The sequence below is a fragment of the Poecilia reticulata genome, chromosome 13 (assembly GCF_904066995.2).
Source record: "Poecilia reticulata chromosome 13, P_reticulata-male-v2, whole genome shotgun sequence".
In the NCBI taxonomy this organism is placed as follows: domain Eukaryota; kingdom Metazoa; phylum Chordata; class Actinopteri; order Cyprinodontiformes; family Poeciliidae; genus Poecilia; species Poecilia reticulata.
In genome coordinates this window covers 21,342,002-21,369,444 of record NC_088842.1, presented here as the reverse complement: position 1 = coordinate 21,369,444, position 27,443 = coordinate 21,342,002, and the positions used below count along the sequence as shown (strand labels likewise).

General features: G+C 38.2%; 1 protein-coding gene across 7 annotated transcripts in view; it reads right to left on the bottom strand.

Annotated features, from left to right (window-relative positions):
• gdpd5b (glycerophosphodiester phosphodiesterase domain containing 5b) overlaps positions 1 to 26,615 on the bottom strand; it is a 33,913-nt gene extending 7,298 nt beyond the window's left edge. For 2 of the 7 annotated variants that reach the window (XM_008426005.3, XM_081614512.1), the window contains exons 1-9: positions 26,225 to 26,607; positions 16,207 to 16,384; positions 7,313 to 7,416; positions 5,273 to 5,366; positions 5,098 to 5,157; positions 4,650 to 4,748; positions 3,762 to 3,855; positions 1,776 to 1,921; positions 803 to 885 (exon numbers count right to left, since the gene is read on the bottom strand). In XM_008426005.3, coding sequence (XP_008424227.1) covers positions 803 to 885; positions 1,776 to 1,921; positions 3,762 to 3,855; positions 4,650 to 4,748; positions 5,098 to 5,157; positions 5,273 to 5,366; positions 7,313 to 7,416; positions 16,207 to 16,323 — 797 coding nt within the window. In that variant the 5' untranslated portion in view covers positions 16,324 to 16,384; positions 26,225 to 26,607. Of the gene's footprint in view, positions 1 to 802; positions 886 to 1,775; positions 1,922 to 3,761; positions 3,856 to 4,649; positions 4,749 to 5,097; positions 5,158 to 5,272; positions 5,367 to 7,312; positions 7,417 to 16,206; positions 16,385 to 26,224 lie in introns of all 7 variants that reach the window. The other 5 variants (XR_535222.3, XR_535223.3, XM_008426006.3 and 2 more) reach the window with 5 other exon arrangements.
• Positions 26,616 to 27,443: the final 828 nt, after the last annotated feature.

Sequence of the window (27,443 nt, the reverse complement as noted above, 5' to 3'; positions counted from 1 at the left end):
TTACCAAGTAAAATACTTCAGTCACAACGTACTCAAGTAAAAGTTGAGATTTTGTGAAATACCTAAAAAAAAAACTACAAAATACAGACAAATTGTACTTGTAGTAAATGTAACTAGTTACTTTCTTCCGCTGGTCAAAATAAGCAAAGATATTTCAGAAACTGTAACATTTTTATGTAATGACTGCTCCCCTACACACACAATGTTATATAAACATAGAAAGACTGATCTTGGTAAGAATCATAAAAAAATTAATTTGAAATCTGGTAAATATAAATCTGTAGTAGATATCCAAGGTAATTCTGATTACAGAAGCACCATTAAATTTCAACTTTAGTTTGGATTATTTAACGCTTTGCTAATACTTGATCATATGGTAAAAATCTGAGCCACATGTGTATTTTTTTTTTTAATAAAATGAATATTTCTTTTGGGTTTATCCTCCTGTAACCAGTGGGCTGCTGGTTCGAACCCCCTACTCCCGTGTGTCTCGGTTATTGTGTCCTTGGGCATTTCAACCACCTTGCCTGCTGGTGGTCCAAGTGCACGGCAGCCTTTCCTCTGTAAAACTGCCCCACGGCAGCTGTGGCTATTATGTAGCTGACCACCCTAAATGTGTGAATGCCTGCCTGCCTGGATGTAGTGTGAAGAGCTGTGGAGTCCTGTCAACTAAATAAAGCAGTGTACAAGTACAGGCCATTTACCATGTATGGAGCCTAAACAGGGGGAACAGAAATCTCGGCAGATATTTATTTGCGTGGTTTCATTGTACTGCTGCGTATCGATCATTCTGAGTGTGTACCTTATGGCTACGTCAGCCTCCAGTCCAGTGACGTTCATCTGCAGAGCTCGCTGAAACGACCACAGCGTGTTCTCTGGAGCAAGCTGGACACAGAGTCGGCAAAAAAGACGAAGTGATTGCAAGTAGGTCATGTCTTAGTTAACGGCATGGAGCAAGAAAAAAAAAAGAAAATCCAATTGTTCCCATGCTGTTCCATGCATTTCCTCCAGTGAACATGTGGGAATGTGTGCTGTGGATTGCTCTTTAACTCAGGTCAATGTCCTGATCAATACTAAAACATCACTTAGTACTGCCCCTCCCTTTGAGACCCTGGGAGTAGTCGGCTACTGGCTGTGAAGCATGGGGCAGGAATGCCGCTGCAATCAATAATGAGTCATTCTGGGAAACAGAGTCCTGTGATGTGAGCCGTCTTTTTTTTTTATTTTTTTTTTTTATCTCCCAGGCCTGCAGAGCCACTCCTAATTTTAGATTCCACTGAGGATCGATCTCTTTTTGCAGAAATACCACAGAAAGCAGGGTGTGTCCTAATGTGAGGAACTACTTTTAGCAGCTTGTTTTTGTGTTGCAGAGCAGTCATTGGCACGCCAGAGGCATAAATCCTTCTGCAGCAATAAATCAATCCATGAGGTATCAAATGTGAAATTAAAATGAGTTTTTTGTGATATTATGAGCCTTCAATATAATCTTAAAAACATTTCCACTGAATATTAAATCTGTTCACAGGAAATTTACAATCACTTAGATATTTCTTTAGCAGTCATACAGCATAACAACAATTTATTCAACAGATCAAGAAGGGCAACCCCCTTACTATACATTTGCTGGCTGCTTTATTTAGTTAAGAAGCTAATGTAGTGAAACCAAAAACAACAATAACAGTAATATATACCAAAAAAAGATGTGAAAAAGGAGATATTTGAAAGTTTAGCTTTACTTTTAACACTTTCTGTAAACCAAAATTGAATGGACTCACCATGGGGGCTCCCTGGTGGCCAAACACCTCTGGCCGTGATTTAAGGGTCCTGGGATCCATGATGCAGGGGGAGGTGATATAAAGTGGCAGAACATAAAGTCCTAGTAACACACTGAGGTACAGCAGCACAACCACCACCTGAAAGACTGGCAGACAGCATAATGAGCACTTGCATATGGTATCCATAGCATGACAATAAAGAGATCATTTATAGAGGTTTGAAATATTTGCATTCATCACATGAGTTGCATAAGAAAACAGATATCTCTGTCATATCTGTACAAAGGCATAAAGATACAGTAAACATGGAGGGGAACAGATACAGTAAAATCATTTATATCGTAAAGACATTTATACCTTATGAGCCTTTTCACATTGCAATAACAAATTTTAATGTACTGGGCTTTAGACCCAATTAGCACAAACATTTGAAAATGTATAATTTTGGATGTTTGTGTTGGTTTACCATATAAAATCTCACTAAAATGAGTCAAAAAGTATGGTTGCATGAGGCGTGTGAAGCATTTTGAAAGATGTAGCCTTGGTCTGTCTGTATAAGCCAGAATTCACCATCAAAACTTACTGATTTGCATGCTGCAAAAATGTTTCCTCAGTCTCCACAGAAACCAGAGTGAAACAACAATCTGTAGTTTTGCCGTGTGTTGTGTGCCAAGATTAGCTACAGTAGGAAGAGGCTGCTGTGAATATTGACTATTATACTGCAGCTACACACAGCAGCCAAGATGATGGCATTCAGGATCCAGCTCTGAGTGAGCGAGCGATTATGGCTGTAAATGTGGGCTCCCACACAGACGCACAGGAGAATGTATTTGTTTCAAGGTCAGGTCCGGGGCAGGGTCGAGTGGCCAACTCCTGTTACACACAGGAGACTCATGGATGGCCTTCCTCCACCCTCGCATCTTTGATTTTAAAACACTACTGTGCATTACATCAAGCATTACATGTGAGATAACCTAACCAAGTTCTTAATGTCTCCTTAAAACAGGGAAAATAAAGAACGACTCAACATCCATTTTACTAGTATTTAATTTCTCACATTGAGTCCGAGTGAAACCATCAAGTCCAATATAAAAAAACTTAAAGTAAATATTTAAATATTTGGCAATTATTAATGTCTTGGCAATTATTAAAGTCATTACAGGAAAAAGACAGTACTTCTGAACAAATGCGCACTTATGAGTAGCTTTTTTAAATCTTGTACCTTTCAGATGACCTGCTGTTTTCATTATGGGTGCTTTCTATTTGATGGATGTGGAATGTATCATTAGTCCATGAAAGCTAAGAATGTTATCGAGTTAAAAGGAATCATCTCAAAATAGATAACACACAACCACTGATGGGTGTAAGTTGCAAACTAAAGTTGAAAGTTTTCCTCCAACACTACTTGGCGATCAGCTAAAAAGTCGCTATATAGACTACACTAAATCTCAGCAGCAATAGCAGCACGTTTATGCTAAAGGCACCAATGTCAACAAGGCTGGGTATAAACTGTCAGAGCTGCAAGTCTTCAAAACGAGTTCTAGACTCAAGGACAAAACAACCTCCATCTCTGGGGAGAAAAAGAGGTTGGAGGAATGTTTATCACACACACCATGGATGAAGGCCCTGGCCTCTGTCTACACCTAATTAATCATTCACCAGCCTTTGTGTGTGTATATGCGTGTGTGAGAGGCACTCAGACCGTCATATCACTTCATTGCATTAAAACACATTGCAACTCTACAAAGACTGACACCTCTGGTAAAAATATGTAAAAAGACTCTCAAAGAGATCTATTCTTGACATCGGCTAGCTGCTAACACACTACGCAGCACTAAAAGTGATTCATTAATCTTAGCCACTTCACAAAAGGTATTTAAATTAGACTGATTTTCATGATTTAAGGATTCTGTGCTACAGAATTGAATGACTCAAATTTTTACGAGTTTAATACATGTGGAGGGTGCTGTAACTTCACAAACATACTTGTTTTTTCTGCACGGGCAACTTGTCCTGCAACAATCCATGACAAGGCAGTGGCTGCAGCAAGAGCCCCTATGTGCAGGAACGGACCTGTAGCCTGGATGGAACACAGGATACAGACAAATAAAGGCAAAACAAGTAAGAGAGAGAAGGACAAGAAATCAAGTCGAAGGAGATACACAGGCACAAAATAACAGTCATTATCTCGAGCCAAGACACCAGTGACACAGTCTGGCAACACTAAAACCTATTATTTGGAAAGACATTCAATTTTAAAAGACCACAGCTGCTAAGGAGTATTTGCAGCCACTTCAAATGTTACTTGTAGTACATAATCTGACATGGATATACTAATCCAGTTGAAAGCAAAAGTTTGCATACATTAAATAAAAAGACTTGAGCACCTTTTTTCCATACTGTATAAAGTTTAAATCAGACCTAATTTATCTTGTTTTAGGTCAGTTAGAATTACACAAAATTATTCTTTTGCTAAATACCACAACAACGTGTTTAGAAATGTCTTGAAAATCAGAGGTTTGCATACATTTCCTCAGTTCTCAATTCTAATCCACCTAAAACAAGAGACATTTGTTCTGATTTAATTTCAGAGAAAGAGAACAATTTTTCTTTTTATTTGGGTGTATATAAACTTATGGTTTCAACACCAAGTCTGTCAGATTTTTATTAATTTGATAAACATTAAAAAGCGAAACATGGATCACTTTGACATACATTAAATGTTACATATTGTATTACACTACTAATTGCAATGCTGCTTACATAAAAGAATTACCATCCCTAGACTTTGCATCATAAATCTGCCTCTACTAAAAGTTATCAGCTCTTCTACGTTAATCATCAACAAGGACTTCGGGAAATTTTGTGTCTGACCTGCAAGGAGATGGGGATGATATCCCACTCTTGTGTCCATGTTTGATTAACTGATATTATCCCAACAATAGTGGTGAGTAAAGAAGCAGTTACTCCTATCTGTGCAGAGAGGAGAAATAAACAAAAACAAAGAAAAACACAAAAACATAATTATTAGTAAAATTATAGAATAACCCAATATAGTGGGATACATTTTATGGTCTCATAGTGTCTGGTAACTTTAGTTAGTAGTCTTTACCTAGTTAACAGCCTGCAGGTTTTAAGTTCAGGATGAATTGAACTGACCAGCAATAAATGAAAACATTTGCAAAGATAAAAAACACAAGCCTACGCTAGTTACAACTCAGATAAACATATGCAAAATTCATCCACCCCCTTACACCTCACAGCTTTTTGATGCGTGTTACACAAACACACATCGCAGAGTCTCACTTTGTTGGCACGTTACCTTATGAAGCCAGTGCAAATTCAACTGTTGCCCAAGTGCAACATGGCAAAGTGCTAAAATCTGAAAAGTGCAAAAACAAGACACACCCACACAAATTGGTTTTATGCAGTAATCTCAATGTGCCTAGTTAGGCCTTACGATGAGTTCAAAGCATTCTTTGTGAGAGCATACTGACCATTAAAAATGCAATGTAGGTGAATCCGGCAGCAGTTGTTGCTAGGATGGGAACGGTTCCATCAGTCCACTCCCCAGAGTTATTGTACAGGAACCTTCAGAAACAGGAGATTTCATAATGTTTCTTCTAATGATCATTCATAAACCACAAAGAAGCAATAAAAGCCATAAAAAAATACAAGGTTTGGTTGTATTCAATGTAATCCAATGATTGATGTCCATTCATCAATTCGTTCATCCTTATGGCTGGGTGGACTAACAGATTAGACCTGCACAATGTCAGGAAAACAAGCTATATACTATATGGTTAGTGTTAGTTGCGATGATGACAACACTTAGCGAGCTTATTGGTAGCTTATTGACATGTTTACAGATATAAATATTTCCCATGACATGTCAACTAATGCACCTTCATACTGTACAACCAGATATGCTGGTATTTAAACTACAGCTCAAGAAAAGAGAAGCAATTCATCTCTTTTTAATTAAACCATGAGTACTAAATGGTTCGTGATTGCTTTTCTATTTCAGGCATGGCTGCCACACTTTAAATAAACCTAGACTCAAAGAAAGTAGCAACAATTACTTTCAATAATAGTAAGATTTCAACAAGATTTTAGAGACTGAGTGTATACCATCACAGAGTTATATGTATTTTAAGTAGTGCTAAAAAGACCAAAAAACTCACGGTGACTCATTTAAGAGGGAGTACTGGTTCCTTTAAGACTTTGACAAGCAAATTATAACACTCAGGAGGCCATGGCTTAATCATAGTTATTATTAATTTCATGGAAAATTGACAACTATTTTTTGTCACTTTTTAAGCTTTAATTTAGGGAACAAAACATGCATCACTAGACTATGAACAATTTTTCATCTATCCCTCCTTATTCACACACACAAATATATATACAGGATAAACACATTTTGCTCACACATTTTGTAACACTGTCTATAAATACACACACAGCTGCAGAAAAAATGGCACAGGCGGGAGTTCTGCCACATCAGCTATAAGTATTAATCACATGTAAAGCCTTATCAGTGATTTAAGAGGAACAAGGTCTCTTGTGAATGCATTTGTTCTGCAGATGGGCTCCGAGTCTCCCTGCAGCTACATCACAACAGAACATATAATAAGGAAGCAGAGATGTTATTGCTCTACTTATCTGCAGAAGGAAAAGAAAGTAATATTGCTAATAAAAAGAAAAAAAGAGAGACAGAGAGATAAATATCAGTAAACAAACTAGTTACGGCTGTTGAAAGTGCACTTGGCATTAATTTGGGAAACTCAGAAACAAGAAACAGGAAAAAATAAGAAAAAGAAAAAAGAAACAGGGTAAGTAGTGAGATAATTATTCAACTACAACACTGAGGTGGCATACATACTCAAGAATGCAATACAGGGAAAGGACATTATTAGAAAGTGACTTTGCAGATGTCCCTGAGAGTGGAAGCATGGGGGATGGGAAAGGAGGTAGGAGCAGAAGCCATTATCCACCACCATGTCAAATATCTAATAATAGTAACTATTTGCAGTTATAAAACAAAATATATACACCCTACATGTGACAAATCAGTATATATTATTAACAATCTACCTGGAGTTGAATGAATCTGTCCCATTTTTTTTTTGGTTTTTAATCTTCCAGTAACTTTATGAACATGAAGATTTATTAATATGTGGATTTTACCAACTAAAAACAGTATAAAGATGCTTTTGTCATGTTACAAGCATAAACTAGCATGCATATCATCCTATAAACGTGTTTGTTCAAGAGAAAGTGGGGCAGAGTGATCTACAGTACAGGAAATGTTGGATGAGCCATCTCTCTTATGTAATGTTGTAATCTATGGAGGCCTGGGTGGTCTCTGCTCAGATTAAGGATGAGGAGAGATTAAACTCCTGATTTAGGAAATCAACAAGTCAACAAGTATGACCAGAAAGTGCGCAGTCACGGCAATATGCTGGTAGCCTTGTGGCTTCAAGTTGTGCCTAGTAAACATGGAGCGGCAGTCGCCGTGTCGACGCAGTACTCACCAGTTGAATTCATTGTAGTCGTTGTCTGCCTCCCACCAGAAGTAGGACCAGATGAGCAGCAGAGAGAAGGTGAAAAGGAGGATGAGAGACCACAGCAACTCCCACTATATATTGACAAACAGACAAAAATCCCACACATAATCAGTCCTTTATGTAGTGGATGGTAATTTATCTTACAAATGTTACTGAAGGTACCCTGAGAATTCAGCCGGTCACTGGAATCTGCCAATTTCACACTCTATGTGGAATCTGGTATTTTAGATTCTGATTCTAGTCCCAATGTATGTAGATATTATTCATGGCAGTATGCCTCCTTAAGATCCCTGTGTTATGATAAAGTAATATATTATGAGTGTTTTCTTTCTCTCAAAATGGAAAGTCGGATACAGCTTCTACTTACTTTTCAATATATTCAATGGACACATACTGAATATCCTTTGATATGAAGCACATTACATTTTCAGGTATGGAAAAAAGCAAAGTTTTTCATGTTAAGAAGTAAATAAGACATTGCAATTCTCCTAGGCTGGGTTTTAACTGCATAGACATTTATCCATCCAATGTGGAGAACTTTATTGCGATACTGAAAGTGACAACTGTGTTGAAAAATCGTTTCATTTTATCACCTTATAAAAACACTGTTGAATCAGGTACATTTTCAATTTAAGCAGGAAGTAAAAAAAATAAATAAATAAATAAAATAAAAGTTATTCATTTATAAATTCAAAAGTAAATTTGCTGGTCAGAGTTGCACCAAACTCTATGATTGGAGATCAACCACAAAAATGTCTGAATGATTAATGGGAAAAAATTTTATAAATCCTGCCATAGTAAATACAATGTAATGAGATGTGCACAGAGCAAACTAAACTTTGCAGAGGTATTGCAAGGCTTTAAATTATTAACTTTCTTCTGATTAGAACCTGAAGTCAGTCTGATAACCGACCTCTGCTGAGAGTATTCCCTTCTACGCTCTGCTCATTATAATGGAATAACTTTTAATAACTTCACATGCTGCCCTGTCTAATTGCTGTCCTCGTCACTCTTGCACTTTGTACCATGAAAAACTTTAAACGGACCACATCTTCGGATGTAAAAAGAAAAAAAAAAAAAAAAACTCAGGTGAAGGTTAAGATAGAATAGACACCTGCATGCAGGGCATACATATTTATTTACAATACATAATGTGTATAATACAGTAACCTTTCAGTAACCTCTTTCTACCAGCAGAAAAAATTCAGAAATCCGCCAAATTAATTTATAATCCCATCAAGATTGCATGTTTATGGGGACAACCCTGACTGCAGTGTCGAGATAAAGTCACTGCGTGAACACATCTCTGCTGAGGGTCAAGGATCAGATCATTATCACCTCAGACAGCTGAGGAAACTCACAGGTGACACAGCCCGACTAGCCTCCTTTTTTTGCTCCCAATACCAAAACTGTGCGTGTTTTTTGGGTCTGAGTGGACAGAGTTACTGTTACAACAAAAAATGTACACATTTCTCAAGTACTGTGATTAAAAATCCAACATCATAAAAGATCTGAAGGTTTTCTGTAACAATCTTAATCAATGTTTAATCATGTTTTTATCTCATTGTAATAAATAAATATTTTCCTCTCACTTCCACTTTCAGATAAGGTAATGAGAGAACGCCTGTGGTTAAGTGCTGTGACTTTTTCATAGGAAAAAAGGAAACAAAAGGAGTACGACCCATTTGAAGATTTTTTTAAGGTATCCCATAAATTGTCACACAAAAAAGGTAAATTTAACTCTGTAGGCTATTCTCATACCTTTTATAATCATAAAGCTGCATAGCCCTGCTTACCAAAAATAATTTTGTAGAAAAATCCGTTCTAGGAAGAACATTTTGCAATTATTGTCTAAAAGAAGCTTTAAAAAACAGCATACCTACAATACATACCAAAGAAAGGCTGTCTTATGATAAGAATATCAGTTTTTGTTACAGAAAGCTGCCAAGGTCTCTGTTGGCACAAAACTGAGCGACAACCTCCCTGATGAGAACGCTCTGACACAACGCTCTGACACCAGTTCTTTAATCACAACTGGAAACACCTGGGACAGCCGACCTTGGCCTGTAGAGGACGAAGTTCTCTGGTTCCCCCCCACCGCAGCATCCCTCTGGATAAAGACAGAGGACACCTGGGGAACTGTGATGCTCCAGTCAAAACTATACCGATATTTTCTAGATCCCTTGCTATATTTTTGGGACTTTGAGCACATCTGTTTAATGTATTTTTTTTTTTACATAAAATGTTAATTTCCCTTTGGGATCAATAAATCATTGTTGAATTTGAATAACTGAGCTAAAATAGCCTTCACAGAAGGAATCTGGTATTTTTACAAAAATCAAGCACCCTCCAAAATTATTGATGCCTTCACTACAAAACATATGTACAAAGCTTTAAAATTATCATAAAGAACAAGTGATCCCAAAATGTTAATTTGCTGCCAAGTTTTTAAACCTCCCTCACCTTCATGTAGTTCTGATCATTTATAATTTTATCAAGACCCAACATAAAAAAGTTCAATTAGAAAAAAAATATATATATATTTATAAAAAATAGCTTTCTGGTCTGAAAGAGTTAAAACTGAGATTAATCTGATGTTATTCTGGAGCCTTATTTAACTTCTGCGTGACCACAAACACTTTGCTGTGTGTAATGTGCTCTCATGTTCTCTGTTCCCCTTTTGTCCCACACTCTACAGTGAAGCTCGATCAGGCTGACATGATTTGATCTGCCCTGCTGATTTCACATCAACTTTCTGCATGACTGGCTTTTATTCCAGCACAACACTTTGTGCATGGCCCCGACAGAGCGACAACACAGATCTATTAGAACGCAACAAGCATTTGAACAATAAAGAGGAGTTTATGCAGACAGAAATGTATGCCATGCTTCTGATTTTTAAACAAAATTATGGGATTGAATTGTATTCGGGTTAGGTTTTAAATAAGGTTTTAAATCACAAATACTAGAATGCAGAAGAAGTAGGTTCAATTTCTGTGGAGCTTATCAGCACTGAAGTTAAAGACAAAAAAAATAAAAAATACACAGCATATTTATTAGCCCAGTTATTTCACGCCAAATCAGCCCCCGACAATTTAATACAGTGAAATTGCAACGATGGTATAAGCTCAGAAGTGCTCTCTTACTATAAGGTTTGAGGTAATGATCCTAAAAACTGGACCACACCAGTGCTTCACGCAGACAAAATATAAAAAGACTTTCTAAAGCGAAAGTATGTTGAAGCAATAAACTCTCAAAACCAAATACTTGCTTCAACTGGGGAAATTTAACACTGTCATAAACTTCTTTTATTAAAACAGAAGTTGCCTTGGTGGTGAGACAACATTGGCCTTACATTTTTAATCTCGTCCAACAAAGTGATGCTTTAGGGCGTCCGGGAGCCACAACAATACAGGACCACCAACATGATCATCTAATAAACTGCTATATGAGATTACTTTTATTCTTTGACTTCCTGTCTGAATATCTCTATTTGCCTTTTGTGACTCAGTCTAGTGGAGTGGATTGCAATACTGCGTTTAATAAAGAAGCTTATTGGATTGGTGCTATGCATCTGCAGCAATGCTCTTATGGTTTAGGAATCAGCCAACATGGAAACGCAAAGAACAAATCTTCTCATTTTAGGAGGAGATTTTAGCCAGAGCAGATCTGTGTGTGAGGTTAGACGAGAAGAAAAAACAACTCTGATCATTTTGTTTTAGCAAAGACGTCCACATTTCAACAGAGAATGATGAGAAAGAGGAAAATTCAACATGTGTTGGTACATATTGTATTGTTTGCTTTAATTTATTGTTCCTACATTTAGCAGTAATACTGTTTCTGGGGGCTCATCTCTACATCAATGCTTCTGATTCTAAGCTAGAACATTATTTCACCAACAGGTTTATATTACAGATGAACATTTCCCCATTCGGAAAGATGCTAACTGTAGCCGTCCTCTCTGATCACCTCATTTCAATTCCCTTTCTGTTGCTGTACAGGAAGCAAACAGCATGGCAGCTTGACTTGGCATTCCTCAACATACAACAAGGATGCCCTTGAATCCTAATGTATACAATACTGGCAGATAGTTTCTGTGAAGCAGAACGTCAGTCACTTGTCACATTCCTGAGCGTATCCAGATTAGTCCCTGGTGTCTCGAAAGCTGTCCTGCATGGCTGGAGTTCAGCTGCACAACTACACAATGTAATCCGCTTCCCTTCTCATCTTAAAAAAAATATAAAATAAAAAAAAGAATCCAACAATTTAAAACCCAACTTCACTTTCTAAAAAAATATATGAAATATATTTCCCATGACACCACATATAAGAAAAGGCAATTGAATTGGGCACAGCATGTGGTAGCAGGAATCTAGGCCGCATTCCAAACAAGATGCCAGAGTCAGCAGCTAAAAAGGCTGACCAACTCAGTTTTCTAGCTCTTATTAGCAATAATAAATCTGGAAACAACCGCAGTACAGTGAACTCATCTTCCATTATTTACAGTTGTTGGTGAATATTCGTGCAATAACAATTTTTTTAAGCTTAACTCGATATATAGGTCCTGCAATCGCAGGACATTCCTTATGCTCAGAGGGTGAAGCTGTCGTTTAATTACTGCTCAACACATGTAATACTGAGAATATTCAGGCCATCAATGATGTTCAGATAAAGTTACAGCTACCAGGGCCGACATGATCCGCTGCAAGCAACACAAGCCTGAAAGGGAAAATAGTTAAAATGGGTTACTACCTGAAGTGGTAAAGGTGATAAATGGATATTTTATGGTCTTAAAAAGCTACAGTTTCAACACCTGCTATAACATTTTGTCACATCATCTTATGTCAATTTATTTTATTAAGATGCCAGACAGAGAGCTGTAGAGACCTCCTCTCATCTGCTGCTGCCTACTGTACATCAGCTGGCTGAAAAGGGCTTCTTCTTAGTAAGCCTTGCTAAGAGGAAAGTTATCTTTGTTACGATAATTTTCTTCACAAAAAGTGTAGGTCTTCTCCTATGTTTCAGTTTAAGTTACTGAATCAAAATCTCTTTTGTAGAGTAGCTTCACGTCCAAGTGACAAAAAAAGCATTTTATTGAAATTTCTCGTTAAATATCTTAACATCGTTGTAAAGCCACTTTACAACGACGCTACAAATGATGCAAAAGTTGCATAGTGACTTTCACAACAGCAACGAAATGATTAAAAGCTGATTGGACATCAATAAACAGAGTGAATGAAGACCAGCTCAATGTCCACTGAAGGCTGGGAAACTTTGCTCCTATTTTTGAAGCCTTTGTGTGCCTAAATGGAAATTCTCTCAATTATTACTGAGAGGCCAGATCGGCTTGCACTGCATGACGTGAGCCGTCTTCCTACAAAGCACCTTGGACACAGAAAGAAGCAGCACCACCGACACCTGCTCGGTCTGAATGTCTCACTACAGTGGACAGAGGGAGAGAAAAAAAAAAGACATTGTATGATCCACTTATAGATTATGAATGAGTACAGCAGCAGTTTCAACATGAGGTTCTTGGTTCTCACGCCTCTGGGATTGGATCGGGTAGAGTTACATGTACATGATACCTCCCCTTGATTGGCCACAGTTTGCTTACCGGGTTGTTTAACCAATCTGTCCTGAATGACGTCACTTCAGCTTGAGCCAAGATCCATTCTCAGAAGCAAGTCAGCCACTTCAACCAGACAAATTATTTTCACAATTAACAGTTTTTAATGAAAGCCATATTGAAATCAGCAGGCAACAGTTAATTTATACTTTTTTTTTTTTAAAGATTACTGAAAGCATCAAAACAAGACTAAAGTCTCTCTTGTGTGCTTTTAATGACTTTTACGTGAAACACCGTTAGTTCACTGCAGGGCATGTAAACAAGACAAAGAAAAAACATCATATTGAGCCTAGTGGAAAGAAATACTAGGCTCTGCACTTTGTATGCGCTAGCTGACTGTTTGCTCCCTGCACTCCAGAAGACACACGCTGTCAAAGCAGAGGATGAGCACAAAAATGCTCACACAGCATTTTTCAGTTGGCCTGAAAGATAACCACTTGGGATAGGAAACAGATCTACATGGTGTCAGATTTCAACCATAACGGAAGCAGATTTTTTTTTTTTTGTTTTTTTACATTTGTTCTGAGTTATAGTTGTTCCAAAAGGCCAGGTAAAACTAAGGATTCAAACCTGCCTGTGTCGTTTCTGCTCAAGTTAGATGTATTCTAGGTCAATGACTTCATGGATGGAGTTTAATCACCAGTTGACATGATAATTAGTTATGCCCAAGGATTTTGTTGTTCTACAGGATGGCATGTGGGTATAAATAAATAATCTAACTCAGCATCTGAGTGCATTGGAGAGCACACATTGAGTTTATTGCGCCAACATAACCCGTGTGTCCTTTCCTAAATAGCAGAGAGAAAGCAGGACAAATGGATCACTGAGTGTATGTTGGATCCTGTCAAGCATCAAATATCAGAAAATACAACCACAAAGGATCCAAACCTTCAAATGTGATCCAGAGAATAAATCAGATATGTAACAGCACTGTCATTTTTATCTCAGCTTTAATGATTCAATTATTTAAATTCTTGAGAAGGATCTGCCATTAGTGTCATTATTCGTTACCGTTTGTTTATAATGCTTATAGATAAAGACTGGTGTGATGTCTCTGCAGAAGGTAAACTGGCAGGCTACAAATACCATAAAGTCCCTGAACCAACTCCACTAACAGAAACAAATTCAAACAGCAAACTACATTCACAGCAGCTCCTCTTGCTACAAGAAATGCATGCTTGTTTTGCCTCGTGGTCCAAAGAGTTGTCTTGTTTTCTTTATTTTAAATTAAAACAAAGGTAGCGTTTGAAGACGGAAGAAAACAAACACAAGTAAGGATGAGAGGAATGTGGTTTGTTCAGGCTGCTGGACTGTCAGCTGAGAAGCTAATCTGCAAAAAACCTGCAAGATGGTCAATTATCCAGTTAGTTTTAATTCCCTAAATAACAGAGAGGAGTATAGGCCTGCAGAGTACATCACAAATTGTGTAAATTTCTACTCCAAAGGAATGTCGGGAAAGCAATAATTGGTGACGTTCATTTCCATGTAATATTTAGCCAGTTGGACAGAGTCCCACGGCAGCAGATGCTCACAGCTGACGTGAACATTGGCCGAAATGCTAACGGTCAGACAGTGATGGGAGAACCAAAAGAAAATTAGCAAATTTTTTCATCATTGCAAGAATTACCCATATTAATCTCCAGCCAAAGATCTTCTAATATCATGCAGCTGTAAATTCTGTGCACATTGCTGCAGGTGTGCTGCAAAACCTATAACCTAATGATTAGGCAGAAGTCCTAATTAAAACCCCAAATAGCAATGGAAGAGATGGAGACCACTGGCCGCGTTCTACACAATAAGTGGCAAACCAAGAAACCGTGGACACAAACTGTTGGAGAAACACTGCCGACTAAAGAGTCAGGCACATTTCTCAGGCAAATCCTTTTAGAAATTGCTCTTGCCCTTTAATCGGACATTCCAGCTCTTACACTTAAAGAAAAATGTCTTTCATCAATATCATTTGTAGAGCAGAAACATTGCTTTATGAAAATTTTAAAGTGAAATAAAAAAAACGGGCACAACATCCACACCATCCCAAGTGTGCAATCTATTATTTAACAAAGAAATCTTCCATTTTTGTCTTCTATTAACACTACTATGACTTCAAATTTTTGTAGCTTTTAGAGATTTATTTTCCCCAAGTAATTTTGTGAAATATACATAGAACAAAATAAAGCAAGGTACTCAATAGCAGTAATTAGATGCAAATAGCTGTATCAGTCTACAGCTCTCTTGCAGCCCAGCTATGCAACTACTGTGGACGAAGCCTCCTGACAACATAATCAGGTCTCATTCATGCCTAACCTGATGTGAGCCCATGCACATAGCTGAGGGTGTACACAGCTAATTATCTTCGGAGATAATCATTGGAAAACAGATCCAGCTTCACCTCTTTCCTACTGTTCTCCTGACATTTGTCATTGCAGCAATAATGGAACTAATCATTCAGCCAATGGGCTTCTCACAGAAAGTGCACAACTGCACCATAAGTAAAAAATAATACATATCTGATAGGAATTAAATGCTATCAGATATAGTATTTGACTGACCTGTGTAACATAACTGACACAGGTCAGTCATGTTACACTATCAGCGAATGAAAAGGTTTGCAGTGTAAACATGTTGCTGACTTCACAGTCGACTAGAAGAGGACAGTTTATAGATACTTTGGTAAGTTAAATCTATGCTCCCTAAACACTCACCTTTCCCATCAATATTTATGTTACTGTAGAGTTTGAATGATGCTAAATAAAGGTAACTAAACAGTATTTTTGGCCTGGAGTTAATTTTCTCCTTTATGCGACGCATAAGAATGTGGGTGAGACTATCTGCTGACATGATAATTATTATCATGCACTACCGCCTTCATGGATAAGTGTATGATCCACTTATAGATTATGTACGAGTTCATCAGCAGAAGAAAGAAATGCTTTGTTAAAAAAAAAAAAACTTTGGTAACACTTTATTTGAAGGGGGTGAATAAGACTGACATGACACTGTCATAAACATGTCATAACACCTGTCATGAACATGAATATTTAAGACTGTTGTCATAAAGCGTCATTCGGTAAATTGACACTTTTAATACAAAGCTGACATTATTCAAAATGTCTTTGTTATGACAACTTGACATTAACCAAGAAATTATTACTGTTTAAACTTTAGCTTAAATAACAAAGTTACCTAATTTTTAAAGTGCAATCAGTAATACTTTTATAATAAAGCTGCCTCTCACCTTGGTGGTGTTATCATGTGACCTCTGATAGCGCTTCCACCTGCACCCATAGATCCCAGTGATACATGACAAACACAGCTGGCGCTCATAGACTTGGAGGGGTTGGTGTTTCACCATGCTCCTTCAGTCGCTCCTGCTGTCTCAGCCACAGCTAACATCCCACTGGCTCCCAACGCTCCTGCAGAAAAAATAGAAACAACATCGATGATAAAGCGGGTGGGAGAAGTTGTGCAACAAGCCGTCTCGACAGCAACATGCCTTGTCAGTTTGATCGAAAACATGAGGTGGATTGAAAAGCACCATGTCCCTGCCACAAAGGCCGGCATTAAATTAAGACCTTGTTTCAGAGGGCCTGTTTTCAATGTCAACCGAGAATGCAACGAGCTTCCATCGATGTGTTCAAGAACAGAAAAAAGAAAAAATGAAAGTGAAAAGGTTCAGAGGAACAATCATCCAGTGAATACCACAATTACGCTGCAGAGCGAATCACTGGCTCAGCCAGACAGTGGATGTCTGGTCCAAAAGCTACCATGTCTGCTCCATTTATTCCTTTTATATCACAACCATAAAAAGCCCCACAAAAGATAACTGTGGGATCTATTAAACTCCATACTGATATGTTAACACTATGTCTTGCAGACCTACATGGTAAAAATGACACCAACAACCCAGAATACAACATGATTCATTTGGTTCTGCTGTAAAAGCAACCATTATATCACAGGTATTCTGTTCTTGGTGGTGTTGTTACAAGGAGACTCATAAAATGTACAATATTAAAAAAAGAAAAAAAAAACGTGCAGCTTCATTAAACCCTATTTGACTGTTTGTGGCTCTTCTCAGTATAGAGTAGATCTCAGCTGTATATAATAACACAGGCACTGTGTAGCGACAACATCAGTACACTGGTGAGCTCAAATCAGATGCTGTTACTGAATATGGTAGGAAGCACCAGGGTGTGTTTGTGAATTACCTGAGTTCTTACTGTTCCCTCACCGATCTGCTGCTGATTCACCTCAAACACTCCATAATCACCCATAACAACAATTACAGCAACGCCGACTGTTATCAAAACTTTACCTCACTTTTCACAGACGTGACGGAGCCTGCTTCGCAGCTGCCAGGGCAACAAAACATTTGTCAATTTAAACATAAATGGCGCCTGATAAATGCAATGATGATTAGATGTGTAAAAATGTTTCCCTGAGTCATTCAAACTTGTATTCCCTCTTTGCTTGTGGTTTTATTCTACAATAGGGTATATACAGTTTTGTGACATGTAATTTTTAAGTGCAATGGTGCATGTGTGTACACCACTTCTGCTATAATCAGGCTGTCTCACGTTCTAAACAGCTGCTAATTACCATGCGCAGCAGTGGCCGTGCTTCCTGTTATTACTAAAACTGCTCAGGGGAAGGTGGGCCTGACCCGAGGCCTATAATGAATCCGACTCCCCCCGGAAAGACTGCGAAGCTCTTAACTCCAATTGAGCCATGATGGTCCATCTGTTAAAATGAACTGAATGCTAGTTTTCCAACATGCAACACCGAGGGGCTCCGAGTTCGCAGAATTAAATGAACAAGATCGATTGGAATTGAAAACAAGTGCTCTGCCAACAGAACCCTGAGCACGAGCAAATCAATGCCTCCCTAAATCACTGCCTGACCTAGAGGTTTGAAGAGAACTGAGAAGTGCCGTTTTTGTTTTTCTCTTAAGATCTAAATATGCTACAGCATTGAGAAGCTCTATGAGTGTCTCCAGAGCAGTCCATTTTGTGTCTCTATGCAGTTGCCATGTGCGACTCCATCTGGTAAAGTGAGACGTAGACATTCTATGTTTGAAACTCTTATTTTGAAGTAAAGGAAATAGTTCTGGAGCTGTGCTGACAGCTCACAAACTTCTCATCAGGAAATGCTAACATCTAGTTAAACACATTTTTAAATCTTGTGTGACGATATTTTGGGTACAGATGGAAAAAGAAAGCAAAGTGACTGATGAAAACAATTTGTAAGCACTTAGAAAACACAACAACTTTCTAACAGCACTGATGGCAAAGGCTACAAGTGAGAAGCCACGCCCCTTTGATTATGTGCATGCAGCTAGGAGCCAACATGGTTAATTTCAGCAGAATGCCTTGTATGTTGTAAAAAGTCAAAACGATCGGTAATAGGGGGTTGAAGTTATGTTTTCGACTGCACATCAGTGAGTCACAAGTAGTACATTAATGAAACATTTAAAATATTTGGCAAAACACAAGACGGGTATATTTCAGTGCATCTCTGGCGTTGGACTCACAGGTGTAAGTTCTTACCCCCAAAGCAAACATATTCAGGAATATGTCCCAACTCTTTCAAAAGTTTCTTTCTAGGTCTGTAAAAGTCATAAATGTCATCTTTAATCCTGTGTAGTGGGACATCAAAGAAACTTAGAAACCCACCCAGTCAATGCGAGATATGATCCTAATTAAGCAGAGCAGCTCTGAGGCTACAGATTTACTACCCTGAATTTGAAGGGTCAAACAAATTGTGCTTTTTTAATCATCTCTGTCCCACAAGAAAATACTTAAAGACCCAAGTCAAATCACTGAATTAATCCCTTAATCGGCATGATGTCTTAGCAAGAGCTAATAAGTGAAGCATAACACAGTGGATAAAGTTGAATAAAATTTCAAGTCTAACCAAACATCCTAGGTTTATCTACACAGTCATTTTTTCCCCCCAAGAAGACTGATGCACCTCTGACCAGAGTAGGTGGAAAAATATGACCATCAGCAGCAGTGTGGGTGTGCGAGACTGAAGACGAGAACTGAGACACAAAAGTTAAAACTTGGATTACTCATTCAGCCTCATCATCAGAAAACACGGCTCATGTTCAGCCACTTTTCAGACGAGCTTTAATTTAGCAAAAAATTATTGAGGGTTAGCCTGACTATTGTGATCTTGTTTCGTCTTGTCCATCAACTCCTTTCGTGTCTCAGTGAGATTAAAACAGGAGAAGTCAACAATTGATTAACGCTTTGCACGGCAAGGACAGCAACCTGCCTATCACCTCAGTCAGAAAGTGTTTGAAGTTTGGTGAAAAACAGGAGATAAGAGGGTGCATGAAAGCCCCTTAAAACAGCTTTTGTCATCTTTTTTTCTGCTGCCTCATTTCCTCCAATCACAAGCAAAGAGAGAATATCTGTCTGTAGAGACGGAAATGCTTCAGCAGTTTCTCATTCGAAAACTTATTCTGACCCAAGAGCAGTGGGAAAGGTGAGGACCAGAGACCCTTCAGAAAAAAAAGGTCAACCCACTACACTGTTAGATAAAGGTCCTCCTTAAAAAAAACAAAACCATTGCTAGAAAAGTACAAGCTAAATCAAAATTATGGCTTTATAACAGGAATAGGTTAGATTCTGATATTATGGTTATAAAAATCTGCAGTTCAAATGTGGCCTGGGGATGAGCAGCATGGGGTTAACCCTTCTCCACCCGTTTCTGTGCCGTGCCGGACGTTTTCCTTACAATAAAGATCAATCAATCAAGTTTATTTGTATAGCGCATCTCAGCAACAAGGCAGTTTGAAGTGTTTTACACCATAGAAACACAAGTCATAAAAACAACATACAGTCACAATTAAGAAACCAGTAACAAGCATTACATTTTGTCGAGTGCCATCATCAAAATCATCAATACACATCACATATATTGGTCAATGTGATTTAAAGGAACTGAGTGTTTCAGCTGTTTTGCAGTTTTCTGGAAGTTTTTTCCAGATTTGTGGATCAGCATAGAAGCTGAATGTTGCTGCTTCTCCTCGTTTGGTTCTGGTTCTGGGGATGCAGAGCAGACCAGAACCAGAGGACCTGAGTAGTCTGGAAAGCAACAACAGCAGATCTTTAATGTATTGTGGTGCTAAGCCGTTCAGTGATTTATAAACTAACAACAGTATTTTAAAGTCTATTCTCTAGGCTACAGGGAGCTGGTGTAAGGACTTTATACCTGGGGTGATGTGCTCTACATCTTCCTGGTTTTAGTGAGAACACGAGCAGAAGTGCTCTGGATCAACAGCAGCTGTCCGGTTGATTTTTTAGTCAGACCTGCTTGTGAAAAGCCATAGCAGGAATCCTAAAGGAGCTGGTTGCTTTAAGATAGAGAAATAAGCCCCTTTTCGTAGAGCTGACAGGACATTAAACAATCTGACACTTTGCTTTTTAAACTGACTGCTAATCAATCTGAAAATATGTGGGTCAGCCATAATCCGAGAAAGATTAATTTAGCCACAATCCATCAATGTCTTCTGATTACTGCACTGACAGAGAAAAGAGGAAACGGCATTACTGTAATTTATTTCCATTATTGGAACATAACAATGGAAACAAAAAGGGGGGAGAAGAGCCCATAAACAGGTTTTAATGTGGGCAAAACCATGAGAGTGTCAATGTCTTGTGTTGTGTGTTAAAACGTTCCTCTCCTTTGTTGTACAGAGAGAAAAAAGAAAAAAAAAACTACACATTGGGCTTTGGGACATTTTCTGTCGTTTCATATGAAGCAAGAGCCAAATTTCCCACGAATGTGGCAACAGCTAATCCATCATCCAATAGGAAACAGCACAAGAGAAAAACAGACGGTGGATGTATTTCTGATGTCACACATAAGCAAGCAATCACATCACTCAGGTCAAATGACAGAGTAAACTTTTCATCTGCCATGCCAATGTTATGGAAGCTAATGATGGTTGGATTGGGCTAATAACCCGAAGAGTGAAATGCACTGTTTTCCATTTGAATTCCCTCTAGTCAACTTAGATCAAGAATGTGATCATGGATGTCTGAATCTTTTGGGAAAATAGAATGAAATTTTCCAGGACTGATCGTGAGATTCCCAAAGATTTAAAGCTTGGTCTCCTCTGGTCTGTAATCTGCTCTATGGTACACCCAAGAACATCTGCTCAACTCACTTCAGTGACCTTTAGGAGTGTGCAAAGTTAAAAGAGGCCATTCTTTTGGCCTAAAAACAAACAAGATCTTTAATGAATCATAAGCAAAAAGTTGTAGCAGTTTAAATGGTTCAAATTTGGTCTCAACTTCAAGTATCTTTGAGGACAACTCCACTTTTCTCTGTCAAAGTACTGTAACAAGTACAAACTCATTTGCATTTTTTTTTTCAAATTCAAAAGTTAAATATGATCATTTCTAACCAAATAAAAAAAAATGTGCTAAAAGGAAGTAGTTTTGAATTTAATAAGAAGGATTACAAGATTGTCCTCCTAACCATTACCTGAATTTTGATCAACTCAAAACAATGCAAAAAAAATGCTACTTGTTGGTGTGCTTATAGATCAAAACATGTTCATTTCATGCACTAAACTTTTTATAACATGGACTAAACTTTTTATAACCACACTTGGGCAAAATAATAAAAATGAGGCCCAGCTTTCTTTAATTTGGCAATGTTGACCTTCTGTTTTCCCATATGATCACAACGATCAGCCATATTGGAGAGGAATGTTCGCTAGACAGTTAAGATAGCAGATTGCTCAGAGAAAAGCAACATGAGTATTACTATGGAGTCTTGACATTACAGCTTGTTTAAAGTGTAGTCTAAACTTCAGAAATAAAGAGATTCAGATACCAAACACTGACATTAGCCCATTAATAGAAGGCAGTTTGTCACATGATTGTATTGTAGCCAACCAGAATTTTGATTTTTGTATCGTGGGCAAATTGATCACTTCACCATCTCACTTAAGTGCCCTCTGTTTTATTCTCCCTCAGGCCAGAAGGAATGAAAAACTGTTTGGACAAAGATATTCTGAAAAAGGTGCCATCTGTACATCTACATGAGGGCCCTGCACCACCATCTGTGTGTTGACATCACATTCATCTCTGTCCTCCGCTGCGACTTGGAAAGCAAGGACAGACAAGTGGGTGCCACCGTAACCAATGATGCCGTTTGAGCTCGCAATAAGCTTTCCCCTTAATTCAAATTTGGCCATTTTAAACATAATCATTCTAGGATGGTGCCATTATGACCCTGAGAGTATTGGGTGTGGGGTGGAGGGTGGGTGGGGGGGTGGAGAGGGTTGGGCGAAAAAGGGGAATCAACAGAAACCAAGTAGTTTTATGACACAGAAAACAAAAATGATTAACTTTCTTTCAAAGGTAACTTGATCACTGACGAAATAACAACTCCCCCCAGTTTTATTGAGTGTGTTCCTTTGAAATGAGTTCAAGTTGCAAACTAACAAAGCTGCCAAAGCAAAGCCTCCAGTGTTCTTCTGAGAGTAAAATTACCACCATTTAGCTGAGGAATGTTAACCAGTGCAAACAGGCTAAGGTAGAGAAACAGCAGTATTATCTAGTTTCTGAACACAGGTTCCCATTTAACAAGTCATCAGCAATCAAGTGTTCAACAAGATCTGCCTTTGGAAATAATAGGTTGAAGACAGAAGTGGATGCATCAAACTGGAGCTGCAGAGCTGTGACCTTCTCTGGGGTGGAGGCATGCAGACGTGCTGCTAAATGCCTAGTGACTTTATGACAATCCAGAGCTGGAACAACTAGTCATCATTCCAAATGCAAGGGAATCTTTGATTTTTGTATAGCACATAGTTAGGTATTTAAATCGCTATTTGAGGTGTTACGGTTTTGACACATCCACCAAATGGCCAGGCCAGCAGTGCTCTGCCATTTCACACAACTATTCTTTACCCATTTATTTAACCACTGAGAAACACGTTAATTTTCCAAGTAATTAAATAAATTTGATAAATAAATGTTCAAATTATGTACATAGCTTAACTGAATGATTTTTCCAAATCAGTTCAGATTCTGATCCTCATTTGGCCAATTTGATTCTTATAAAATGACAAATCATTACTGAAATAAACCACTAAAGCAGCTGGTAGGTACTGGATGAAACTCCTATGAGCAAAGCTGAAAGCCCCACATACAAACCAAAAGTTGTGTTTCTTCAATAAAGCCCAGAGAAAGCACAGAAATTTTAGTAGTATACTTGGCGGTTTACGTTTACATGGTACATTAACAACACTCTTCAGTGTGGAAGTGGTTAGAGAGAGGAGTACTTGGTGTGCTCCATTCTGCATCATTGAGCTGCTTAAGAATGACACCAAGGGAAAGGCAAGAGGTTAGCTAAATAAAAGAAAACTGTATTTTATACATGACTGTTTGGTGTGCATTCAGGCTGTTGCTTTAAACAGGAAGTCTGACTTTACCAGGTCAAACAGAGTGCAGGAAAGTTGTTGGTTTGTTCAGTTTGAGCTTTCCCTGACAACCTCTGTCTGCCAGAGAAAACACTGGATTTGACTATAAAAAAAGTTAAGGTAGGTCCCAACATTGTTTAGGAAAAAATAGGTTGGCAAAGATTTAATGTCAACAATACTGAACAGTAGCCAGTATCCGATGCTAAAAAGACAGTTTAAAATACCAATTCTGTAGTCATTTTGTTTTTTAACTCGGTGTTTCCCAACCCTGGTCCTCAAGGCACAATGCCCTGCATGTTTTAGGCATTTCCTTCCTTCTCCCCAGCCGATTTCAATTGATGACTGATTAACAGGCGTTTTCTGAACTACAATCAGTTGAATCAGGCACATTAAAGTAGAAAAACCTCTAAAACATGTAGGACAGTGTACCTTGAGGACCAGGGTTGAGAAACACTGTTTTAACCAATTACAAGTAATCCTATATGTGTGGCAAAGTCACCTTTTGAACGCCATTAAATATATTTAAGATATGTTGGATTCGGCCGGCCAAAGCTTTACAAAATCAGATACTAAGAACTAATCACAAAGCTCCTATAGTTTTGTTGTGTCTTCGTGTGGTGAATTGCGAACTTTGTTTTCTCAAAGTATCATTTGTGCTTGTGTCCAATTATCGACCATCAGAAACATAACAGAGCCCAAAACCCTAGCAAACATCAATTGCAGAATTACAATTGATAAACTGTTGTGCAGTTTTGCAGAAGCAAGTATTTAAACATGATTTTAAGGTTCATTAAGACATGAATTGTCTACTTTCATCCAAAAAGTAAAACTAGAAATAAGTATGTACAAATAACAAAGTCATGTTTGTGGTGACCAGTGATCGACAGAGAGAGGATGACTTGACCCGGCAGCTTCAGAGTAGCCTGTAATAATAATTCTGACTCATTCGCCCTCTGGAGAACTTTGTACTTGTTTGACAGATCCCCCAGGTGTGTTTCCACTGGTATATTAAGCCAACAAAGCAGGGTCCTGCATGTATTTATGAAAAATCATGTAGACAGTTGTAGTTCCACTAATAGCTGGACCCAAACATCAATTTTGGAATTCTAGGAATTCAGAAATTGAAATCAAGGTGTTTTAAAAGCAAAGTTTTTGTTTCCCCTTTAAAGCGTTGCCTCAATTTTTACAGCACTTTCAAAGCAATTCCACATTTACTCTGCATCTCCATTTCATTTGCCAAGTGGCTTAGCTGCAACAGTCTCAACATAAATGCACAGTGAAATGTTTACTTTCCCACATGGCATACATGATAAATGTCATGGCCTCGAAATATTATCATCATGCTGCCTGCCCTCCAAATGTAATCCCCTCTAAGAGAATCACGTTCAGCTTAAATCAATAAGACATGTTCTAGGGGGGAACCTTAAAAAAAAAACTATTAAATAATAATATTAATCTTCCACTGCAACCCATTTGGTTAATTAACAGGTATTGTGGAAAATTATGTAAAAAAAAAAATAGAAAGAGGAAGCTTGTGTTGTAAATTTTGATCTGATCCCAACTCACCCTCTACAGAAAACTCTCGACTAAACACGTTTGAACCTCGCGAGAAGTCATTAATTACAGGCCTTCAGGATGATTTGCAACGCATGATAAAGTTGCCTTTCCGCTCAAGCTCTGCATGACAACAAACAAGCCTTTGCTAATTTTGCTGAGGGCGTAGCAGTTAGAGAAGAGATGGGGTGGAGTGTTACTTCACAAATGGGAGTTTTAACGGTTTAGACGCTGGAGTGAAGGAGTCAGGGGCTTTTAAGAGGTTCTCCTGGTGTAATGACCTTAGGTGAAAATGAATGGTTCCACTGTTTTTATAGAGCAATTTAAAGCAAAAAAAATCTGTATTCATTCAAAATAGAAAAATCTGAAATTATTCCTACCGGAGCTCAGATACTTTGACATCTACTACATTCATCTACAGGTTATTTTAATACACAAAATACAAAATAAACTACCTGCTTAATATGACTAGATTTCAATTGCAAATGTGCTTCTACATTGGCGACTGTAGTGTTAAAACAGTCACTACAGTTAGGAGCGCTTTAGTGTAAAAACTAAAGCGCTCCTTTAGTTTTTACACTCCTGTTTTTGTGGAAGGGAAAAAACATCAAACTGTGGGGTTTTTTTCCATGCAACTAATAGGCAATGTGCAGCAAAGGGTCAAAGCTGCATTACTCTAACTCATAATTTCTCAGAAAAAAATTGTTTTAACCCTCGAGTTGTGTCAAGAAAATAGTTACGGTTTTGAAATCCTAACCTATTAAAATCTTGGCACAGATGAAACTGGTAACCATTGCATACCTGGATCCAAGAACATTCTGTAACGTACAAACGGATAAACTAAATGTGTTCAACTCTGCAAAAGCTGTTTGCGGAATACCATTTCATGATATACATGAACTGTAAATGGCATCAACTTAAAAACAATGCGTTGCTCTTACTCTGTCTGAGGATTAAAGGGATAGCACCTCCAGAGGATACACCATTATGGATGTTTATCCATGTCTGCACCACTGAACTACAAGTCCTGCATTTGAAGCTTGTTGTTGTTAGGTTAGGGTTAACAGTGTAAATATGACTGCGGTCTTTGAGGTTGAAACCTCCTGCTTAGACTTTTTTACTGACTGCAGTAGTAAAGTTACAGGAATGTTAGTCTGTGTTACCATGGTTATGAGGAATTTCCCTGAGCTACACACAGATGCCCATGCTTAAAAATATAAACCCGTGAAAGAGATAGCTTCAGTTAGCCCACACTCACCTGTCTGTCTGAGGGCACTTTCATTTGTTTTCTCTCCGTTCGGTAAAAGTTGAGCTCTCCGACAAGCCCAAACGGGGACACAGTTTGAGTCAGAGATACAGGCGCGGGGAAAACGGTAAAACGCTGACTGAGCTGAAGTTTTACAACAAAATCAAAGGAGAAAACACCGAGCTGACTAGATGGTTATTGGACCAAGTTAAAAAACGTCCTGTTTTCAGCGTGACTGAGTCCTGCGTGTCTCTCACTCTGTGGGTTTGAGCAGGGATACGTCCTGTCCTCCGCCTGAGTGGTTCACTGTACTGAAGGGTGGGAGGAGAGTGAGTCGGTCTATTTTATCTCCAGCCTGGTGTAATAGTGAGGGAGCGTCACCGTTGACTTTTTTCCAGCCCCTTCACGGCACGTGTAACGTACTCGATAATCAGACCGCTGTGCAGCCACGCGCGTTAAGTTGTTTAAGAAAACGGAAATATTGCTATTTAGATTAGTTTAAACTCGCTTAAAAATAAATGTCCTGTTCATTTTCATCGCAAACACAATTCCCAAACAGACGAAGAAGAAAATAGAACGTCCTAACGGTTAAAATAAGTTGACATGAGTTTGTTGGTCAAAACTCTGATGGTTTTGAACGCAACACATTTTATCACGTTTGTCTTCTAGGATTGAAGGGTTGTTTGACATACATTTTTACTGTTTGCATTTTCTGTGATTGTTATTATTTGATATTAAGTGATTTTTTTTTCCATCACTTGTCATCTGGATTGTGGTTAAATTAGTGCCTAGAAAAAAAATATTTATACCACTTGAACTTTTTGTGTATGTATGTATGTATGTATGTATGTATGTATGTATGTATGTATGTGTGTGTGTGTGTGTGTGTGTGTGTGTGTGTGTGTGTGTGTGTGCGTGCGTGCGTGCGTGCGTGCGTGCGTGCGTACGTACGTATGTATGTATGTATGTATGTATGTATGTATGTATGTATGTATGTATGTATGTATGTATGTATGTACACTTTCTGTCATCATACTTACAAGCCGCAAGAAAATGGAGAGTATATCTCAACTTTGCATATCAAGAGTACAAATTGTACCAAATTGTTTGCGATTCAGTTCTATCTCAGTAAGATTGCATGGTAAACAACTGTGATTACCAATTTTCAAGTCTTATCACAGACTCTCAAGTCTGGACTTTGATTTGGCCATTATAACACATGAATATAATT